Source organism: Phocoena phocoena, chromosome 4, assembly GCF_963924675.1.
Source record: "Phocoena phocoena chromosome 4, mPhoPho1.1, whole genome shotgun sequence".
In the NCBI taxonomy this organism is placed as follows: domain Eukaryota; kingdom Metazoa; phylum Chordata; class Mammalia; order Artiodactyla; family Phocoenidae; genus Phocoena; species Phocoena phocoena.
Window position 1 is genome coordinate 2,994,245 of NC_089222.1, and position 22,871 is coordinate 3,017,115.

Consider the following 22,871-nt stretch of genomic DNA (forward strand, 5'->3'; position numbering starts at 1 on the left):
ACATATTTTAGTTAACCTAACAGATCCAGCCTACTGTTTTAAGAACATAAAGAATCATCGAGGAGATATTTCGTATTATTAAACACGAAGTCTGAAACCATGTACTTCCTTTAACACCACAGCACTCAGACCGGCTGCACTCCAGCACAGCTCCAGAGAGCAGCGTGTGGACGTCTGTGTACACACCTACACGTGCAGACACGCGTGTCTGGGCTTAGCGGCGATGATGGTGGTGGTAAGGAGGATGACGGCTATGATAAAGGAGCTCTTCCTAAGTGCCAGGTACTGAGCCAAGTGCTCCCCGTGCACTAACCCCATCCGTTGTCCCTTACTGGGGAGGAGCTACCGTCACACCCACTTCAGCGGGGTTGCTCGGAGGGGCAGAGCCAGGGTGTGAGCCCGGAAGTCCGGTCCCAGCACGCCCATCTTGCAGGGACCGCTCAGTACCCTGAGGCCAGCAGGCCGTGGCTTTTCTCACAGGGACCCTGGATCCTGCAACGGCACAGGCAGCTGGGCCTCCGAGAGCAGAGCTGGCCCCTCTCAGGCCGGGGTCCTGTCTCCACTGAGTCCCTGGGGGGACAGGTTCACGCAGGAACAGCCCTCCCTAGCGGGGCCCCAGAGCCACAGATGGTGCTGGAAACCAGGCAGGGCAGTCACCGCTGCGTGGCCAGGAGCGAGGCGCGGGTGGATGGCGGAGGGGAGTGCGGGCGGACTCCTCGGGACTGTCAACCAGACCCCACCCCCGCCCAGGCCTCCTCGGCCTGTCCTGCAGGAGACACAGCACAGGCGCTGGTGGCCACGGGGGCAGCACGCGGCCAGGCCTGGTGCCCCGGGACTCTCCTTCCTAGGGGCTGAGAACAGCTGCAGCCCGTGTGTGCCCATCCTTGCGCCTCACGGGCCCACTCCCGCCACACACCAGTGGCTTCGCTGAGAGGCCGCCTCTACCATCAACCAGTTGATATCCTCGCTCAAGAGATGCTCTTTGACATTGTGTGTTTTTCAGGATCTTGTGCTTTTGCTAGAAATTTTTGGACATGAACTTGTCTGGGGCCAAATAAGTATTCCTTCTGCCTGTCTCATCTGACTGGAGATCCTGCCCTGCCCCCACTAGGGCTTCTCCCCTCTGCACGCCAACCCCACACTGCACCCCGAAAGGCCAGTGGGAGCAGTGGAAAGGTCTCCCGACTGCCGGCCCAGAGCCTGGACTCCGCCCTGCGTGCCCTGCCGACCCCGTCCCTGCTTTCACTGCCGAGCCCCCCACCTGATCCACGCTCCACCAGGGCCGCGTGAGCCCGCAGAAGGGCCTCCCCTGGTTGACTCGCATTCCTATCTTACACACGGGTACACTGAGGCCAGGAGGGGTCACGGAAAGTGGCTCCTGTCCTTCCTAAGTCCCCCGAGGGCAAAGGGAGGAGAGCTGCCGGGTTCCGAGTCAGTGTGAGATGCGGGGAGACGGCTGCTGGGGCCCGGGTGGGGCTCTGATCCCTGAGTACCTGCCGCTGTGGCAAGAAGGCCCTTCCCACCCCGAGGACCTCAGAGCATCCTCTCACCCGTCCTTTCCCGAAGGGCGGCAGGGGAGGGAATCACAAACGGCCGCCACCTGGCAACCAGACAAAAGGAGGACCAAGAAGCAGGCACAGGCCAAAGCCAGAGAGTCGGGAGGTCCCAGGCCCCACAGTGGCCATGAGGCACAGGGTCAGGACCCCATGGTTGCGGTGCCGCCGCGTGGCAGCGTCCAGCGGCTCAGGCGAAACTGGGCGGAGCGCCTCACGCTCGGCACTCGTGAGGACACACCGGCGCTCCGTTGTTCACTGCCCCCAGAACTCATCCCTATATCGTGACCCACAGGCAAGCTGCCCCTCACCCAGGGGGCCGGGCAGGCTCTGTCCCCAGGCCCAGGCCCCGCTTGTGCTTCTAGGGCCTCAGAGCTGCAATGCCTCTCACGCCGCTGGCGTGCGACCCAGCACTCAGGTGACTCACCTGGTCTGCAGCTCCTCCTGTAAAACGGGCTGGGTCTCCACCCCCGGCCCACTCTGTCACGTGCGGCTCAGATGAGCTGAGGTTTGCAAACTCGACAGCGTGTGGGTATGTGACAGATTTTGGGTTTTTGGCCGTGTGGCTTGCAGGACCTTAGCTCCCCGAGCACGGATGGAACCCGTGCCCCCTGCAGTGGAAGCACAGAGTCCTAACCACTGGACCACCAGGGCAGTCCCCGTATGTGACAGATTAATGCTGCTCTGATGTTTCATCTTTTCTGAATGTTCCTAGGTCCATCCAAGACCCTCTGATTTCATGAGAAGAAAAGTATCACAGATACTCTCGTGACCCCCGGCCCCTGTAGGTTACAGAGTAACTGTTACCACTCCTCCTGAGATCCGGTTCCCGGTGAAAAGATACAAACATTCGAGCTTCCTGCACAACTGCCCCATCCTGAGCCCCCTCTCCTCCCGAGAGGGACTGTGGGAGGCGTGTGTGCGTGCGTCCAGTTACAGTATTTGCTTTGCAGAACTGTTTATACCCAAAGCTATGAAAGACGTAATAAAAAGAAAAACCTACGCTTTTAAAGCACCTCAAAAGCTCATCTTACCTTCCCTACATTGTGACGCATCCCTGGGGGCTGCCCCCCACCTCCTCCAGAGGCCCAGCACACACTTCCCCAGGCGGGACACGCCCCTGCCACCTCTAGTGCTTCCCTGCCCGACGACACCGGCACTGGGGCCGGGGCCTGCAGAGGCCGGGCTGGGATGCGCCTCACCCCTCCAGGGCCCTGGAGCCACAGTGTGGCACTGAAGGGTTTTGGGGCCCTTTCCCAGGCCACACAGAGGGGCGCCCACACTGGGGAGAGAATACGAAGCTTCTGTCCAGCTCCGGGGACACCTCTGGCCATTGGGCAACAGAAGGAGAGGCTAGGGATCCAGGGTGCCTCAACCCCTCCTCCCTGCCCACCCCGATGGCGGGCTCAGGCCACATACCAGGATGTCCAAACAGGCCGCCTTCAACAGCGTGATTTGGTCTGCGATGGTCAAGCCAGTGAAGCCTGGCAGACGTTTAGCAAACTCCACGATCTTAATAATGCACTTGGTAGCCAGTTCACTGAATTTGTCCCAGAGGCCCAGATCCAGTCGAACTCGATGGTCGGCACTGGAATTCTACGAAGGAGAGAAAACACCGTCAGGGGTAGTTGTGGGAAGCCAAGTGGAAGGCAGGGGACCGAACATGTTTCCCATCGAACGTGCTGACAATTCACTCTTCACGGGGAGCCTCCGGAAGGTGGGGGAGAGGTGACCTTTTAGCTTAGCGTCATTTTTTAAAAATGCTCAGAATCTTATCCCTGTGCCGCTGGATAATCAACTAACAGATGCGGGAACCTCTGTTCAGCGACCACTCCAGCTAGTACATGAAGCAAACGGGGGAGGAGCCACCACTTGTAACCTGGACTAGTGGCTCTGCCACCTCAGGAGAGCCGAGACGAACCGTGGGAAGAGAGGCCCTTCCTGAGATGCTGGATCCAACCACGCCTGACCCACACCAGGATTTTATTTTTTAGTCTAAGTCAGTTTGAGTTTGGTTTCTATCACCTGCAACAGGAAGAATTCTAACTAACGTTCAGTTACAGCTTGAGATGGTTTAGGTGTGAGAGCTTCACGTTCTCCACCCGAAGAACGGTCACGATGTAGAGAAGGGGGCCCGCCCCCACGGCCACCAACGCTTCCTGCCTGGATTACTGCGACAGCTCCTCATGGGTCGCCCTCACTCTACCCTGGCCTCCGCACAGTCTGTTCTTTTACCAGAGGAATAAAGGGATCCTTCAAAAACGCAAGTCAGAGCAAGTCACCGTGCTGCTCAACATCTGCAATGATCTCTCATCTCACGCAGACGGAAAGGCAAAGTCCTCTCCGCGGCCTGCAAGGCCGGCCCGCTCTCTTGCATCTCCCCCGGCTCCACAGGGCCCTGCTGTCCCTGGACCAGCGGGCGCGCCCCTCTCCCCGGCCTGCTCTGCCCGCAGATGCACTGTTCATTCCTTCCCGGCTGGGCAAACCTGAGCCCCCGCCCGACGACTCTGTGGACCCCACACCTGCTCTGTGGTCCCAGTCCGCAGCCCCCGACGCACACTCTCGTTTACTTCCTGCCTCACTGTCACTGCCGCGTCCTCAGTGTCCAGAACAGCGCCCGGTACACAGCAGGGGCTCAAAACATTTGTTGAGTGAATGAGTGAGTGAATGAGGCTTCCATGAGTCCACGCTCGTGTAGGATGTCTCAGGGCAACCACCATGCGAGGACGAGGTTGCCCTGGGCCGGGGCCTCTGGCAGCCCCGGGGGGCGCCAGACGTGCAGCAACTGGCAAGGTTGAGGCTGGCGCTTGGGCCCCTGACACCCGGGGACACATCCACGTAGTCTATAAAATGAGCTGTGTTTTTCTTGTTTTTTTATTTTTGTGGTACGCGGGCCTCTCACTGTTGTGGCCTCTCCCGTTGCGGAGCACAGGCTCCGGACGCGCAGGCTCAGTGGCCATGGCTCACGGGCCCAGCCGCTCCGCGGCATGTGGGATCTTCCTGGACCAGGGCACGAACCCGTGTCCCCTGCATCGGCAGGCGGACTCTCAACCACTGCGCCACCAGGGAAGCCCTGACCTGTGTTTTTAAGGTTGGCGGCGAAGCTGAAAGGGAAGTTTGCATATGGGGTGGCACAGAGGCCCTAAAACAGGTGGAGGCTGGCTGCCCCCTGGCGCTCCTGCGGGAAGGGCCAGCGTCCTGCCCGTCACTTCACCCCATCCGTCCCCAAGGACCTGGGGACACAGTGCACCCGGAGGAGCTTGAGCCAAAGCATGTGGCCACTGCGTCTGTAATTCAACGTAATCGTCGGCTCGCCTGGTTTGTGGGAAGATGACGCGGGAGGGGAGGGGCACAGAGGTGAGCAGACAGCAGGAAGTCATGTCACCGCAGCACCCATCCACTGCCCGGCCCAGCACGTGTGAACGGAGCCTCCATCAGCCTCGTACGAGACTTCATCACACACCGGGCCCGCCATCCTTCTATTAAAAATAATGCACAGCCGTCTTAATGGCATGTGAATCTAACTCACCACCATGCAAACCGAAGGGAAGAGGCAGTTGAGAAAACACAGAATAACCTGGCGTCTTATCATTCTGGTTGCTGGACTCACACGGCATGAGCTTAATGGCTTATACGCTATCCTCCAGCGCAGACAGTGCAGAGCTCGGCCCGTCTCGGGGGAGTGAAGGCGGTTAGGGGGGCCCTGGGTGGGGGCCGATCCCGAAACCAGGGGAGGGGGAGAAAGGGAAAGGCTCGGGCTGGGAGGGGCCTCGCCGGCAGCACAGGGGAGCGGGACACAGCAGAGGGGCAGAGGCAGCCGCTGCCCCCCGGCCCCCCTGAGCACCGGTGAAGCCCAACCCCACCACGAGATCCAGTTAAAGGGCCACTTTGGTCAAGCAAACGGACCCCTTCCCACTGCCGTGCGCTTCTCTGCTGCTTCTCTGACCGGCTACTTTCAGAACGAGGCCCGTAAATGGAGGTGGCATCGCGGTGTCTTTAAGCCCGTCTGTGGCAGCTGCAGGCACTACAGTGCTTCAGCCAGGGCTGCTTGTCCTTCTCAGCCAAGGAGGAAACGCAGAAAGTCTTAAAAGGAGCGAGGAGCTAAGGTTCCCAGGGGTGGCTGGAACACCGGGGGCCCGGGTCCAGAGTCTATGCCCGCCGACCGTCCTGAGAAGCTGATGTCCTTTCAAGCTCCACCTGTAGAATGCTCCCGGCGTCCACTGGGCATGCTCCTCCTGGAACAAGCCCTCCTCCGGGGCTCACCGGGAGCCAGGCCCCGCTCTAAGCGCTGTACGAGGAACTCCCTCTAGTCCTCAGGACACCCGCACCTGGCAGCTGCGTCAGTGCCCACCGGCCAGCGCAGAGGCAGCTCGTGCTGGGGCCCTGGGCCCACCCTCTCGGGGCACCGCACGGCCTGAACTTTGTCTCCGGAAGCCCGTCCCCTGGTGAGAAACCCCAGAGGCTGAAAGGTGCTCGGCACCGCCAGGACGAGGACGTGATGCGCGGGCCGGCGTCCGCGGTCCACAGACACACGCCAACTGCCAGCTGGGCATGTCCATCCGCAGGAAGACGACACACAGAGGCCCCAACACACACGCTTCTAACCATGTGGCAACCGCCCTGCCACCGAGGGGGAAAGACAGGGGTGGGGCAGGGGCGGGGCTCTGAGGGCCCCCAAGTGTTTCCTGGACGTCTGGCTAGAAGCGAGGGAGACGGTGCAGGACTTCCCTGAAGCTAATGTTTCAGGGGTGCTCCTGGACCCCTCCCCCCCAAGACACCTGGGCCAGCGACGACGCCAAGGTCACGGAGCTCCCAAGCATCACAGGCAAGATGTGAACCTGGGCCTAGGAAGCCCTAAAGCCTGGATGCCAGGGTCACGGTCACCGAGGAAGAAGAGTAAACACCCCCAGAGCTGGGCTGTGTACTCTTTGGAGACTGCATTGTCCACAGCCCCACCCTGGTCCCCAGAGTCCCCCCTTGCCTCCTTGCTTTTCAGGAAGGTCACTGGTCAGAAGCCTTGCCAAAGAGCCCGGCGCTGAGCCTGCAGGCGAGCACCCTGTCCAGGCCCAGGCGTGGGGGGTGGGTGCCAGCTTCCTGCCCTCCCCTCCCGTTCCTGGGTCCTGACCAGGGTCCCAAATCGACCCTAATGAGGAAGAAAAAGGAGCTACTCTTTCAAGGATCTGTAGGCGGGCAGCTAGCTGCCTTTCTAATTCCTCCCTGCCCGTTTATTCCAAAGCCACCTGACAGGGATGCCAGCCGGGCAAAGGCACCGAAGTCCCCTCGCAGTGGAAGCAGCTGCCCGTCGACAAGCTCCTTATGGAAAGCGCTCGCCCCATGGCCAAGTGCCTGCAAAGGATGTGTCATGGCTGCTGCTCTTTGTTTACACCTGCGCCTACTTCCCGAAAGGACTGCGTACAGTAAAAACAGAGCTAGATCTGTGCACAGAGAGAAGGGCTGGAGGAAGCAGCAGTGCCTGCAGGGCGTCAGGCCACCCCGTGGTTAGGGATCGTCTCCTGGAGACGGGACGGGTACGGCCACTTTCCCTGCTGGATCCAAAGAGGCGCCCCTGCAAAGCGCTTAGGACTAAGGGCCCTCACTGGGGACCGAGGGGGCAGGGAAGGGGCGCTGGTGGCTCTCCGGGAAGCCCCTGCCTGGGGCTGGAAGCAGACCCTGAGACTAGGATGCCAACGCGAGCAGCTTATGTGGGCAGAGGTCCTGGGAAGCACTGGGAGAGGACTGGGGAAGGGCCATGGGCACCGGGCTCCACCTTGTTGGAGAGCTTTGGGAGCCGTCGGGCCGGGGCTGCTCCCAGGAGTGTCGACCCCGCCCCCCTCTGCCCCCCGCCGTGTGAAGCACGCTGCCCCACAGGCGCAAAAAGCCTCGAGGCAGCGTCGTGGGGCTGCAGGATGAGCCACAGGGATGCGGGATGCCGGCAGGGCCCTAACAGAGGTGGGGCAGCGGCCCCACTGGCCTGGAAGCAGGTGAAATCAGACCTCGGGCACAAAGAGAATCCAGAAGGAGAGGCTCTCGGATTCCGCCAGGAGGCCTGGGGGAGGGAAGGTGGGGAAGGGCCCAGAGAGGCCGACCAAAGTCCCTGACTGTGCTGACCCGCAGAGGGATGACGGTCCCAAGGGGGCGCTTTGGTCCCAGGCTGCACCAGGGTGTGTGTACTTGTGTGTGCCCTGCCCTCCTCCAGACCAGAGTGGCGGCCACTTCACCTGGTGACCAGGTGAGGCAGAGTCTGGGGCACGGACGAGGCCACCCTGACACCCCAACCCGGGGAAGAGGGCTGGGGCCCCTGGAGGGCAGCAAATGACCCCACGGGTTGTCTCTCACCACGGGACCTGGCTTACAAGTTTCCACCTCCAGGAAGCCCTCCCTGCTGGGACTGTTCTCTTTTACTCTGTTTTCTGGAGGGAAAGTTGATTTATCCCTGGGTAACAGACCCGTCCTCCTAGCTAGACGCCTGGTGTCCCCCGTGTCCACCCTGCCTTGTCACCCACCCTCCTGAGACACAGTGTGCCGTGTGGGGTTAGAAGAGCTGCCCCGGAGTCAGACTGCCCACGTCCAAGGACACCCGCTGGCTACGGGGCGTGGGGAAAGTGACTTATTCCTCTGTCATACGGGGCGCTGCACCCGCCTCGCGTTGCCTCCGTAAGGAGTAAAAGAATTCACACAGCGAGAGTACGCAGCGCGGCCTCTGGTACGGAGGAAACGCTCAGTGAGTACTGGCTGTAATAACGATGACCGTAACAACAATAAAGACTCCTGATCACAAACTGTCGACTTCTCTCCACCACTTCAGACTGAAATTCAAAAACGAGGCCGAGGGAAGTGAAGTAACGCGCACACGGTCGAACGGCTGGTTGGCGGCAGAGCAGGATTTAAACCACATTCACTCCTAGCACCCCTGCTCCTGACTCACGGCGTCACCCGCCACCCAGGTCTCCGGGCCTGCCTTCCCTCGCAGGCCGACCTCAAGGCTCCCGATGCCGCCCCGTCCTGTGTCTGCTCTGGGCTGGGCGGCGCCCCTGTCCGCAAAGGGGACTCGTCCGCTAAGTCAACAGCAGGCCAGGCCAGCAGCTTCACAGACTGGCCAGCGTCTCTCCTTGTTCCTGACCCCAAGGCCTGGGGGCCCAGAAAATCGTCCTGGGCCTCGCTACTCGAAGTACACTCGTGGCCTTTGCTACTCAGAGTGTGGTCTGCAGACCAGCAGCACCTGGGAGCCTGTGAGCAACGCCCGCCCACACGTGCTGAACCAGAACCTGCATTTAATAGCTGCCAGGTGCTTTGTAAGCTGGCGGAGGACTGGGGAGCAAGCTCTAGGTTCTTCTTCTCCGGACAGCTCAGCCAGGGGACTTGCGGCTAAGTCCAGCGCCGGCTCTTTAGAAGCTGGTGCCACCCACCGTGCAGCCTCGGTGCCCCACTTGCTGTTCTTAGGCCCCGCCCGCATCATCATTTCACCTTTTTATCCCCATGACCTTCCCTACTATTCTTTTTCTAGCACGTCTCAATCAAACCAGCAAACACTGCAATGCTTGGATTTTAAAAAGCGCGTCTACCAGCATCTTGGACGGGCAACGTGAGCCACTGAAGAGGCCAGAACAACATTCTAGTTGCACTCACTCATTCAGTCGAAAAATATTATTGAACGCCGCATGCTGGGAATACACGTCAGCGCACAAAACACATGCAAAAGCCACTAAAAAATTCAAGTACCTAAAGACATCTCCACCAGCACATCCAGACCAGCCGACAAGGCCTCCTGCCTTGTGACCTCACCTGTCCCCCACCCCCTTCTCATCACCTCTCCCTCAGCGAGGCCATTCCCAGGGAAGCACAGGGAGCAGACGGGGACCTCCCAGCTCGGTGCCCCTTCGCCTTCCCAGCCGCCCCCTCCCCCCCACCCCCGACCCCAGACCTTCTGTGGAGCCAGACGCTGGGCGGGGGAGGCCCAGTCCCCGGGGCGGGCTCTTCCAGCTGGAGCGGGGACCGTGAAAGGCTCAGCTCGGCCCTCCGTCCCCGCTAGGCTCCGCACCGGTGTCCGCCGCCGGAACCCCCGGCCGCCTCCCTGGCCCTCCTCAGCCCCTTCACGTGGCTGTGGATCCCCGCGAGCAGCAGCCACGTCTCACTCACCCTGGCCTGGAGCCTCGCACGTGCCCAACCTGTACGTCCTGACCAAGCGGGAGGAAACGCCCACCCTACTCGGCGGCTGCTGCGACCCCAGCCTGGAGGACCGGCCGCGGCGTCTCCTTCCTCTGCTCGGGCCTGCCAGAGTCGGGGCGGGGAGCGTGCGCACGTGCGTCTGCGTGCGAGTGCGAGTGCGCGTGCGCGTGCGCGTGCGCGGCGGGGTGGGCGGGGCCTCTCACCGTGGTGTACTTGCCCAGCTGGCAGAGCGAGGGGAAGGTTTCCTGGTGGGCTTTCCGGATCTTCTCCGTGAGATCGTCCAGCTCGGCCGTCATTTCGTAGCTCTCCGTGCATTCCTGCTTCGAAGGCTCCTTCTTTTTCTTGTTTCTGTCATTCCTGACCGCTGCAGACGAGAGAGCAGACAGACCAGGGTCATTCGTGGCCAGGGCTGCGCTACCCGATGCTGCCTGGGAAGGGATGGGGGTCGGGGGCAGGAGATACGACCAGCACATCTCCCGAGGCGAGGGGGTGGCTGCCGGGGGACTTGTCTGTCTACGCTGCAGCCGCCAGCTGGTTCCTAAGGAGAGCTCAGCTCACGCAGAGGGCCTAGAGCCTGTTTGTTCGGAGGGAACTTCCTATCTGGACTCGTTCCTGGAAGAATTTTTCCGGGCAGGTTCCCCGCAGTTCCAGAGTGGATGGCCTGAAAGGCGCTACAGGGAAACCCCTTTTTCCTGGGAGACACGTCCCAGAATGGAGCCAGGGATTCCTAGCTGGGCCTTTTGGTTCATTTTTTTGCTTTTCAGTTTTCTGAATTAACTGGCACCTTTTTTTTTTTTTTTTTGGCCCCACCTTGTGGGATCTTAGTTCCCCCACCAGGGATCGACCCTGGGCCCTCAGCAGTGAGAGCACAGAGTCCTAATCACTGGACCACCGGGGAATTCCCTTAACTGGCACTTTCGAAGCAATTCATCTCCAAGGGGACGGGATTTGGGGTGTTGTCCCTTCATGTTTTTCTGCTTCCTAAACTTTCTGTATTAGTCATATAGTCTTTTATTACTTACAGTTTTAAAAAGTAATAATCTATGCATCATGACCCCTCAGCCTGGAAAGCTGTTCATTCATTCATCCTTTATCTGCCCGCAGCCCTCATCCCCACACTTTGTCTGGCCCTGGACCTCATGGGCATGGTCTTGGCCTCCATGCTGGGTGGTCGTCCCACAGCACAGCCTCTCAGATGACACAGATTCGAGGGGCACTCAGAGCTCTGGCTCAGGCAAGGGTCTCCTGGGGAAGGAACCTGGGACCCAGGGAGGCTGACAGATAAAACTAGGTCATGCAACCCGCACTGCCCGGGGACCCAGGGTTGCCAGGCTGGACACTGCCTGCTGTGTCTGCCACCACCCTGACCTGGGAGTCTGTGCTGCAAACGACCCAGGGCATGATCTGATCCGCTCTAAGAGGATTCGGCCTGGTCCTTCCTGAGAGCCCCGGGCGATCTGAGAGCTGGCAGGTTCCTGGGTCTGGGTCCACACCGTGAGGACCACAAGGCCGCCTGGGGCAGGAGCTGAGGGCAGGGTAAAAGCAAGGCACAGGTGCAGGGAGAGGAGAAAAGGTGAAAGGAAAGAGATGGGGAGGGAGGGAAAAGGGAGGGGGGGTGAGTGGTACTGAAAAACCCCGTGGTCCGTATAAGCGCCTCACACCTGCAGTGGGGAGGGTATTTCTGAGTATCTTCAGCATCGTACTGGGAGCCATGTCTACAGTGCCTCACTTCATCCCCTTCCCAGGTAGGCAATTTTAAACCCATTTTACAGACAAAGAAACGAAGCCTCAGAGAGGCTAAGGGATGTGCCCATGACTACCCAGCTGGCACGACCCTTCCTCGTGTCCACTCGCTTGTTTGTAACCAAGTGGACGCATTTGAGAAGAAAACCTGTGATTTTCTTCTCCAGGACTCTGAAATGACACTGTTCTTTGGCTCAGAACATTTCCAGGACTAGGACGAGTGCATAAAGACAGTTTGAGGTATCTCAGCCTCACAGGAAGGCTAGCTGTGTGCCCAAACCACTCCCACAGGTACAGGACACAGGTGAGGGCAGCATGGTTTAAAGCAGGGAGAATGCAAAAGTAAAAAAAAAAAAAAAAAAAATCTCTTTTGAAATCACATCAAAAAAATTAAAAAAAAATACTTAGGAATAAACCTGACCAAGGTGGTGAAAGACTTATATACTGAGAACTATAAAACATTAATAAAGGAAATTGAAGATGATTCAAAGAAATGGAAATATATCCCATGCTCTTGGATTGGAAGAATTAATATTGTTAAAATGGCCATACCACCCAAAGCAATCTACAGATTTAAGGTGATCCCTATCAAATTACCCATGACCTTTTTCACAGAACTAGAATAATCCTAAAATTTATATGGAGCCACAGAAGACCCAGAATCGCCAATGCAGTCCTGAGGAAAAAGAACAAAGCAGGAGGCATAACCCTCCAGGACTTCAGACAATACTACAAAGTTACATTAATCAAAACAGTGTGGTATTGGCACAAAAACAGATATGTGGATCAATGGAACAGAATAGACAGCCCAGAAATAAACCCACACACCTATGGACAATTAATCTTTAACAAAGGAGGCACTAATGTACAGTGGAGAAAAGACAGTCTCTTCAGCAAGTGGTGCTGGGAAAGTTGGACAGCCGCATGTAAGTCAATGAAGTTAGAAGACACCCTCACACCATACACGAAAATAAACTCAAAATGGCTTAAAGGGGACTTCCTTGGTGGCACAGTGGTTAAGAATCCGTGTGCCAATGCAGGGGACATGGATTCGAGCCCCGGTCCAGCAAGATCCCACATGCTGCAGAGCAACTAAGCCCATGCACCACAACTACTGAAGCCTGTGCGCCTAGAGCCCATGCTCCATAACAAGAGAAGCCACCGCAATGAGAAGCCTGTGCACTGCAATGAAGAGTAGACCCTGCTCACTGCGACTAGAGAAAGCCCGCACACAACAACGAAGATCCAATGCAGCCAAAAATAAATAAATAAAACATATATTGCAAAAAATAAAAAATGGCTTAAAGACTTAAACATAAGACACGACATCATAAAACTCCTAGAAGAAAACATAGGCAAAATATTCTCTGACATAAACCAAACCAATGTTTTCTTAGTTCAGTCTTCCAAGGCAATAGAAATAAAAGCAAAAATAAACAAATGGGACTAATCAGACTTATACATCATCAAAAAGTCTACAAATAACAAATGCTGGAGAGGGTGTGGAGAAAAGGGAACCCTCTAACGATGTTGGCAGGAATGTAAAGTCGCACAGCCACCATGGAAAACAGGATGGAGGTTCCTCAAAAAACTAAAAATAGTGTTGCCATATGATCCAGCAATCCTACTCCTGGGAATATATTCGGAGAAAACTAGTTCGAAAAGATACATGCACCCCTATGTTCACAGAAGCACTATTTACAATAGCCAAGACATGGAAGCAACCTAAATGTCCATCGACAGAGGAACAGATAAAGAAGATGTGGCACATATATACAATGGAATATTACTCAGCCATAAAAAGAATGAAATAATGCCATTTGCAGCAACATGGATGGACCTAGAGATTATCATACTGAGTGAAGTAAGTCAGAGAAAGACAAATACCATATGATATCACTTACATATAGAATCTAAAATATGACACAAATGAACCTATCTACAAAACAGAAGTGGACTCATGGACATAGAGAACAGACTGGTGGTTGCCAAGGGGAAGGGGAGGGAAGGACTGGGAGTTTGGGATTAGCAGATGCAAACTATTATACAGAGAACGGATAAACAACAAGCACAGGGAGCTATATTCAACATCCTGGGATAAACCATAATGGAAAAGAATATATATATATATATATATATATATATATATATATATATATATATATATATGAATCACCTTGCTGTACAGCAGAAAGTAACAGCAGTGTAAATCAACTATACTTCAATAAGATAAATTAAAAAAAATAAAGTGGGGAGAATGCAGAGAACACGGTCAGCACAGGGGAGACAAGCCCAAGGCAGTGGGCATCTACGTTCGATGGGGAGGCCGCGGCCGGAGGCCTTGTGAGCACCGTGGCTCTGAGGGCAGGTTGCAAGCCCCCCTGCCCCCCTGCCCCCTCCTGGCCCTGCCGAGAACCCTCTCCTTCAGCTAACACTAAAGTCCTGTCTGAGTAAGATGGTCCTTCTGAAACAGAGCTCAGAGGAGAACAGTTTGGCAGGTCCTCACAAACGTAAGCGTGCGATCCATGCAAACCTGCACACAAACGTTCAGAGCAGCGTGATTCCAAACAGCCCACGTGCCCATCCACTGATGAACAGAGGAACAGAACTGGTCTATCCAGACAGTGGAATATTATTGGCCACAAAAAGGAATGCAATTCAGATACATGTTACAACATGGATGAACCTTGAAAACATGATGTCAGTGAAAAAAAGCAAGTCACAAAAGGCCACGTATTGTATGGTTCTATTCTTAGGAGATGTTCACGATAAGCTAATTCATAGAAAGAAAGCAGGTCGGTGGTTGCCAAAGGCTGGGGTGGGAGTGAGGGGACGGAAAGTAACTCCAGTTGGGCCCAGGGTTCCTTCTGGGGAGATGAAAATATTCCAGAATTAGACAGCAGTAAAGCCGGACAACCGTGTGACTATATTACAAACCACTGGACTGTATACTTTAAAGGGATTAATATTATGCTATGTGAATTGTATCTTAAAACAACAAGAACAACCACAAAAACTCAAAGCCCCGGTGGGAGGCCACACCAACACTTGGACCTGATTTGACCACGATGGCACCCGGACCGCCTGACTCACCCGCGGCAGCAATGCTGCTCACCGACGTCTCAGCGAGGGCCAGCCCCTCCTTCACGTAACTGAAGAATTCTCGCTCTCTAAATTCCACAGCGAACCAGGAGTGGTGGGCATTATCATTTCATGTCTACACTCTAGAAACCCAAGGCCCAAGGTCACCCTGTTTGAAACTCATCAAGATTTCAGTGGAAGACACACAAAAGCAAAGACAGGGGGTACGCACAGTACCTGCAGTCCATCCCCAGCACGCCTGAGCGTCATCCACTGCCGCCCGGCCCACCCACGGCCCCCTGGAAAATTAAACTCAGAGGAGCAACCACAGCTCTAGAGGGTTATGCTCTGTGAGCTGCCACCACTGAGCACCTGCACCCAGGCAGAAAGCAGAGGTGAGGTGGGAAGGGGACCTCAGAGAGTGCCGCAGGGCACCGGGTCGGGGGGCACTCCTCATTTGCAAAGCCAGAGCTCCATCTGTTGCGCTCCGGGGCCCAAGCTTGCGGCATTCTCAGCGGCTGACTGGTTGCCAGAGGACAAGTGCATAACCTCGTGCTCCCTTCCAGACGGCTCCTGCCCTCCCCAAGCAAAGTCCCCAGCCCCCAACTGTGTCCATCACCAAAGGATTCCTGGGACTATCGCAGACTCCTCAGCAACTGCAAATTGCAGCCACCCCGTGGGTGATAACACCGCAATTATGTAGAGGCTCCTAAGTTGATGGATGGATTCTCTAAACACTGGCTTCAGCATTTTGCTTTGCTCAATGGTTTTGAACTGCTGTGGAGCACAGATGTGGTATCTGGGCCAGGCGGGCGGACGGCTGCCAGAACGTCCAGAATAAGGGATGCCTTCTATATCCAGTCACTATTCTAAATGCTTTTTTATAAATAAACTCATTTGACCCTTATGAAGAACCCATGGGGTAGGTACCATTATCCCCATTGTACAGATGAGAACACTGAGTCACAAAATGGTTAAGAACCTGCCCAAGGTCACACAAACAGAAAGGATGGAGCCGGGATGGGACCCTGGCACACGGAGGCTTGATCACTGTACTGCTCAGCATGGCAAAGGAAGGGCAGGGGTGAGCCTGGAGCTGAGACGGTGGGGCCAGGCCAAGCTCCTGGGCAGTGGCTCTGCTGGGCTGCGGCAGCCAGGTCAGAGAGGAGACCATCACAGGGCCCTCCCCGTGCCAGGGATGAAGCGGTGCAGGGCTGGGGAGGCGTCTCTGTCCTGTCTCGGGGGACTCATGTCAGCAGCTGCCAGGGCGGGGCAGGAGCTTGCCCCGGTGCAGGGCTGCAGTGCGGGGCAGGGGGCCACCCACAGTTGCTGCGGGGCCTGGGGATCTGATCGCTCCCCACCCCAGAGTTGCCCTCTTACAGCCTCTCTCCTTGATGGATGGTGGGCTGGGTGAGAAGGGTGAGTCTCCTGTGAAGCTTCTGTGTGCTAGTCACACAGGAAGGAGGATGGAAGCCCTTCCACGTGGACATGAGTGGACCTGTGGGCAGCGCTGTGGGTCCGTGGCTGTAAGGGGCAATGATGCTTTCAGAGAAGGCGGCTGGTAGCGGCACCACGTGAGCAGGTGCACCACTGCTTTGTCCATTCGTTCATTCACCAAATGTTTTGTGAGCCTCTGTGCCATCTGCCGTGGGGATGGAGTGGAGACCACACAGCTGGCTTCTGCTGCCTCGGGGCTCACTCATGGTGGGAGACAGACATGAATCATGTGATAGCAGTGACAGTGATAGGACTGTTGGCCTCACTATTACTACAGATACTGAGACTCCAGTACTAGAGTGTTCTTTTGTTTTTTGTGGGTTGTTTTGTTTTGGCCACGCTGCACGGCCTGCTGGACCTTACTTTCCCAACCAGGGATTGAACCCGTGCCATGGCAGTGAAAGCTCCGAGTCCTAACCACTGGACCTCCAGGGAAGTCCCTAAAGTGTTAATTATGATAAGACTGAAAAGGCTAATACAGTTTCCCAGCAGCTCTGGGCGCTCGGTGAAGCCATTTATTCATATTAGGTCATTCAACGCTCACAGCCGCCTGACAGGGAAGTATCATTATTATGCCCATTTTGCACATGAGAAAACTGAGGCACAGAAAAGTAAGTAACCTGCCCCCTCCTGTTAAGTGATGTGGCGTGAACTCTGAACTCAGACAACCTGGCCCCGGGGCCCTCAGCCGTATCTGTCGCACTCATATGTGACGCCACGATGTGGTGAGTGTCGTGAAGGAGGCTGCAGGAGCACTGTGTGTGTGCACGTGTGCGTGTGTGTGCACGTGTGCGTGTGTGTTGTGTGTGTAGGGGGCGGCGGGTGGTCCAGGATCGGGAACTGATGCTGGAGAAAGGGGAGCGGGGGAGGGGGGAAGGATGGAGGGATGCGCTGGTAGGTGGGGAGCCCGCCATGCTCTTCTCCGCAAGTCTGGGGTGGGAGGTGCTCAGCCCTGAAGGCCGCCTGCGATGTGTGAGGGGTGGTCTCTTCTTTCAGCCCGACTGCAACTGGCTGGCATGTGCCCAGTCCTGCGACGTGCCTGGGGGTTTGACAACTGCTTTCAGGCACGGTGCATCCCTGGGAGGGCCGGGGCGGGGGGGCAGGAGGAGGGCACCTACTGTCACCTCTGCATCAGTGCCCCATCACGGTGTAGGGGGGCAATTACTCTTCCACATGGCCCTCCCCTCCTAGTCTGTGAGCATCAGGAAGGCAAGGGCCATATTTTACTCGTGTCTGCGTCCCCAGGGCTTGATACATCGTCTGGCCCATGGTGAAGCGTAAGCATGTGACAGATGTGGAGCTCTGTCGGCCATCAGGGCCTGGGCACAGCAACGCAGAGCTCACCTGAGCCTCTTTCTTCCAGAAATTAAAGGTCGCGTCATCAGCTCCGGGCCTGAAAGGGACTCATGGCCACTCTCGGCCCCAACAGTGCAGCCGATAAAGCGGGAGGCATGCAAAGCCTCACGAGTGTGACTGACACACCTGGTAGAGCCCGGCCCCGTGTCTGCAAAGCGCTTCCTGGACGAAAGGTGCTTCAGGAGATATCAAGTATTCTCCTTGTGAGGGCTAAGTGCCACAAATCAGATTTGGTGGCATAGAAGTAACATATTTACGATCCACTATCATATTGCAAATGAAATGAACGTAATAAAAGTGTCACTTATACAAATACCTCTGATGTACAGATCTCGACCTGTGAATATGAAAGCAGACACCCAAGCACTGTTTTTGAATGTCTAATCATGAAAATAAATGAAGTCATGTTCATTTCAATGTGCGCGCTTGTGCGCGTCTCTGGAATATTGATTCCTAGGCACACGATAAAAATGTAATGCAGGAAACATGCGGAATTCAGAAACTTCACTTGGATTTAGGAAGAGAGGAAACAACGCTTCACTAGAAATTCTTTCACATCAAAAAAAAAAAAAGGAAAGGAAAATACAATCAACAGTGATTTTGTCCATTAAAATTCTCTATAGTCAGTCTAGCAAAGGAAGCATAATGGTCTATTTATTCTTGTTTGAATATTAAAGTCTGGAATTCCTTCAACTTGACTTTTCACCTCCTTACTAACTATAAGAATAATGGACCACAGTCGGTGATGAGAGCTATCTGCTTGCCGTGAGCAGGGGAGGGTCTCTAACTAACATACAGATGTAGTTTCATCTCAGTTTAAACATCATTTTCTGAACTAATTATACACGTGAACTTGAAGGCAGGTGGATCTGTAACTAGTAGAGAAATACTTTCCCATAATTTCAGGATTTGCGGTTGGGACTCAAGCAATTAACAGAGCAGGTCCTACTGTGACCTTGCGTGGGTTGGGGTGAGTGAAACAGCCCTAATGTCAGAATCTCTCGCACGGTGGAGACTGCGTCTTTCTCCCGATTCAGCAATAGCCACGGAGGCGCTCGTAGAAATTTGAACAAATACACAGAGAAAGGAGGTTAGTGAGTGAGGTCGCAGCTAAGTTTTCTCCACTGCTACCAAGACACACGCCTCTGGACCAGGCTGAGGGCAGGGCACCCATGAGAGTCTGTTAAATGAATTCAGCCCCTGTGCCTGGACCTTGATTTTGGGGTTTTGAAATGGAGGTCAAAATAGCATCCTCCAGGGACCGCTCTAGTCTGCCACGTGGCAGCCTATGTGCAGGGATTTCAGAGGGTGATGTGGGCCCAGCACAAACGCAAAGTGTACGGAACGGGATGGCACTCGTGGTGGCCGAGCAAGGGAGCATACTTAGAATTTTTAGAGAATATTAAATACGCAAGTCTTGGGGGGAACAGTCTGGACACAGCATGCTGAGAGTTTAACCAGGATCGACCAGCCTAGCTCAGCTTCTTCAAGTTATTCCAAGCACTTACAGAAAATCCCCAAATATCAGAATGTACAAAGGCCAAATACTTCTTTTAGTTAAAGTGGTATATTCTACTAACAAAACTTTCCAAATGATTTTAAACACACTTTCCTCTCACTGGTTGCTTTTACTTATGGAGATGTGATCTCCTCTCGAGGGAACTGCGCTCCTTCTGTCGCATAATCCCAAACACTTTCCTCCTCTGTCGGGGCTGGTGGGGGCAGCCTGGTGCGGCCACGTTTATCTTCAGCAGGCCCAGGGTGGTGGGCATTCTTGCAGGGAGACTTGGAGTTTAGAGGCTCTGCTATAAGGGGCAAATCCTTTCCTTTGGAGAAGAGTCTTGGATGAACTATAGGAAATATCCTAAGTTTAACTCTGGAGACAAACACTCCTGCCTTATGCATAAAAGTAAGCACTTGGTCATGAGCAGTCGAGAAAGTGCAGGCGGCCTCTGGATGCCTTCCTCCACCACCCGTGGTCCTTCTCTGCTCATTGCCTCTGGCAGCAAGGGGCCCTGACAAAGGATGGCTCTCACGAACTCTATCCACTGGTGGTGGTGTCTCCCTGGCTCTGTCTGTGGCAGAGTCATCCAGTATGATCAGGGCTGAGATGAAGGACTTTACTGATGCTATAAAACTAGATGCTAAAAAATGGAAACTGAAGACACCAAGGCTGTGGTCCTTTACCTTTTTGGTTTTAATATTTATTCTATTTATTTCGTTGCACCAGGTATTGGTTGCAGCAGGTGTGCTTCTTAGTTGCGGCCAGCAGTCTCCTTAGTTGTGGCTCACTGGCTCCTTAGTTGCGGCATGCATGTAGCATCTAGTTCCCTGACCAGGGATTGAACCCGGGCCCCCTGCATTGGGAGTGCAGAGCCTTAACCACTGTGCCACCAGGGAAGTCCCCCATTTGCCTTTTAATCAGGAGTAAACTCACACCCACTGCATGATCAACTCACCTCGTCTGTAAAAACTGCCAGCTTAGAAAAGGACAGTTCAGTCCCCACTGCCATAAACCATTTTCATGGGCAGGACATGCTTTATTATATAAGCTGAAGTTCGCTCTGCAGAGCTCAACCTGCCCTCTTGTGTCGGAAAGGCTGTTTGGCGGGTCTTTTTGACTCGGTAAAACTGCAGGCAGTCTGAGAGTCAGGAATCTAGAGTCTTAAAATAAGGGCCATGTATCCAGAGTGACATGACTGAGCAGAGGTGTTGGTATAACCCTTTAGATTTTTTTCATGAAGACAAAGACTTCATTCAAAGCAGTATCTGATGGTGAGGTGGGGCGGGGGGCTTCACATAACAAAAAGAAATTTCCCAGCAGACTGTTTCAGATGAGCCTGTATCCTGCTCTGTGTCACATACATTCTTCACAGCAAGTTACAGGCTGTCATATCTTAAACAACAACCTCCATCAAGATTTGTATGGAAACACAAAAGACCCCGAACAGCCAAAGCAATCTTGAGAAAGAAAAACGGAGCTGGAAGAATCAGACTCCAGGACTTCAGACTATACTACAAAGCTACAGTAATCAAGACAGTATGGTACTGGCACAAAAACAGAAATGTACATCAATGGGACAGGATAGAAAGCCCAGAGATAAACCCAAGCACCTATGGTCACCTTATCTTTGATAAAGGAGGCAAGAGTATAAATGGAGAAAAGACAGCCCCTTCAATAAGTGGTGCTGGGAAAACTGGACAGCTACATGTAAAAGAATGAAAGTAGAACACTCCCTAACACCACACACAAAAACAAACTCAAAATGGATTAAAGACCTAAATGAAAGGCCAGATACTATAAAACTCTAAGAGAAAAACATAGGCAGAACACTCTTTGACATAAATTGCAGCAAGATCTTTTTTTTTAATAACTTTTTTTTTTTTTTGTGGTACGTGGGCCTCTCACCGCCGTGGCCTCTCCCGTCGCGGAGCACAGGCTCCGGACGCGCAGGCCCAGCGGCCATGGCCCACGGGCCCAGCCACTCCGCGGCATGTGGGACCTTCCCGGACCGGGGCACGAACCCGCATCCCCTGCATCGGCAGGCGGACTCCCAACCACCGGACCACCAGGGAAGCCCGCAAGATCTTTTTTGACCCATCTCCTAGAGTAATGAAAATAAAAACAAAAATAAACAAATGGGATCTAATTAAACTTAACAGCTTTTGCACAGCAAAGGAAACCATAGACAAAATAAAAAGACAACCCTCAGAATGGGAGAAAATATTTGCAAATGAAGCAACCGACAAGGGATTAATCTCCAAAATATAAAAATATACTAACAGCTCATGCAGCTCAATATCAAAACAAATAACCCAATCAAAAAATGGGTGGAAGATCTGAATAGACATTTCTCTGAAGAAGACATACAAATGGTCAAAAAGCACATGAAAAGATGCTCAACGTCACTAATTATTACAGAAATGCAAATCAAAACTACAATGAGGTATCACCTCACATGGGTCAGAATGGCCATCATCAAAAAAAATCTACAAACGATAAATGCTGCAGAGGATGTGGAGAAAAGGGAACCCTCCTACACTGTTGGTGGGAATATAAATTGGTGCAGCCACTATGGAGAACAATATGGAGGTTCCTTTAAAAACTAAAAATAGAACTACCATATGATCCAACAATCCTACTCAGGGGCATATACCCAGAGAAAACCATAACTGATAAAAAATACATGCACCCCAATGTTCACTGCAGCACTATTTACAATAGCCAGGACATGGAAGCAACCTAAATGTCCATCCACAGAGGAATGGATAAAGAAGATGTGGTACATATATACAATGGAATAATACTCAGCCATAAAAAAGAATGAAATAATGCCATTTGCAGCAACATGGATGGACCTAGAGATTGTCATACTAAGTGAAGTAAGTCAGACACAGAAAGAAAAATATCCTATGATGTCACTTATATGTGCAATCTAAAAAAAGGGTACAAATGAACTTATTTACAAAACAGAAACAGAGTCACACATGTAGAAAACAAACTATGGTTACCAGGGGATAAGGGAGGGGGAGGGATAAATTGGGTGACTGGGATTGACATACACACATTACTATATATAAAATAGATAACTAATAAGGATCTACTGTATAACACAGGGAACTCTACTCAATTCTATGTAATGACCTATATGGGAATAGAATTTAAAAAGAGTGGATATATGTATATGTATAATGGATTCACTTTGCTGTAGAGCAGAAACTAACACAACACTGTAAATCAACTATACTCCAATGGAAAAACAAAAGATCAATTCTAGCAGCCAAAGTTTTCACTCCTATGGTCCTCTAAACCCAATTAATTTTCAGAAAATGAATTGCAGTTCTGGTTGACATTCTCCTATTTTCCCTTTTAAAACATTTCTTAAAATAGAAATGAGGGGACTTCCCTGGTGGTGCAGTGGTTAAATGCAGGGGAGACAGGTTCAAGCCCTGGTCTGGTAAGATCCCACATGCCACTGAGCAACTAAGCTGGTGTGCCACAACTACTGAGCCTGCACCCTAGAGCCTGCGAGCCACAACTACTCAGCCCACATGCCACAACTACTGAAGCCCACACGCCTAGAGCCCGTGCTCTGCAACAAGAGAAGCCACCGCAATGAAAAGCCCGTGCACTGCAATGAAGAGTAGCTCCCGCTTGCCACAACTAGAGAAAGCCCGCACACAGCAAAGAAGACCCAACATGGCCAAAAATAAATAAATAAACTAATTAATTAATTAATTAAAAAATAGAAATGAGGCACTTAGCTTGGAGAAAGTTCTGAGACACGGCCTCAGTGATTCCCCTGGGGCCACAGGACCCCTCAACAAGCCCTCAGAACCGGGCAGCAGGAGTGCAGTGCCAGGAAGGGCTGCTCACCTAAAGATGCCCCAGTGCGGAGAGGGTGTGGAGAAAAGGGAACCCTCTTGCACTGTTGGTGGGAATGTAAACTGATGTAGCCACTATGGAGAACAGTA

General features: G+C 53.6%; 1 protein-coding gene across 3 annotated transcripts in view; it reads right to left on the reverse strand.

Moving 5' to 3' along the window:
* RARB (retinoic acid receptor beta) overlaps positions 1-22,871 on the reverse strand; it is a 446,540-nt gene that overhangs the window by 29,678 nt on the left and 393,991 nt on the right. For all 3 annotated transcript variants that reach the window (XM_065877062.1, XM_065877064.1, XM_065877063.1), the window contains exons 4-5: positions 9,923-10,083; positions 2,973-3,149 (exon numbers count right to left, since the gene is read on the reverse strand). In XM_065877062.1, coding sequence (XP_065733134.1) covers positions 2,973-3,149; positions 9,923-10,083 — 338 coding nt within the window. The remainder of the gene's footprint in view (positions 1-2,972; positions 3,150-9,922; positions 10,084-22,871) is intronic.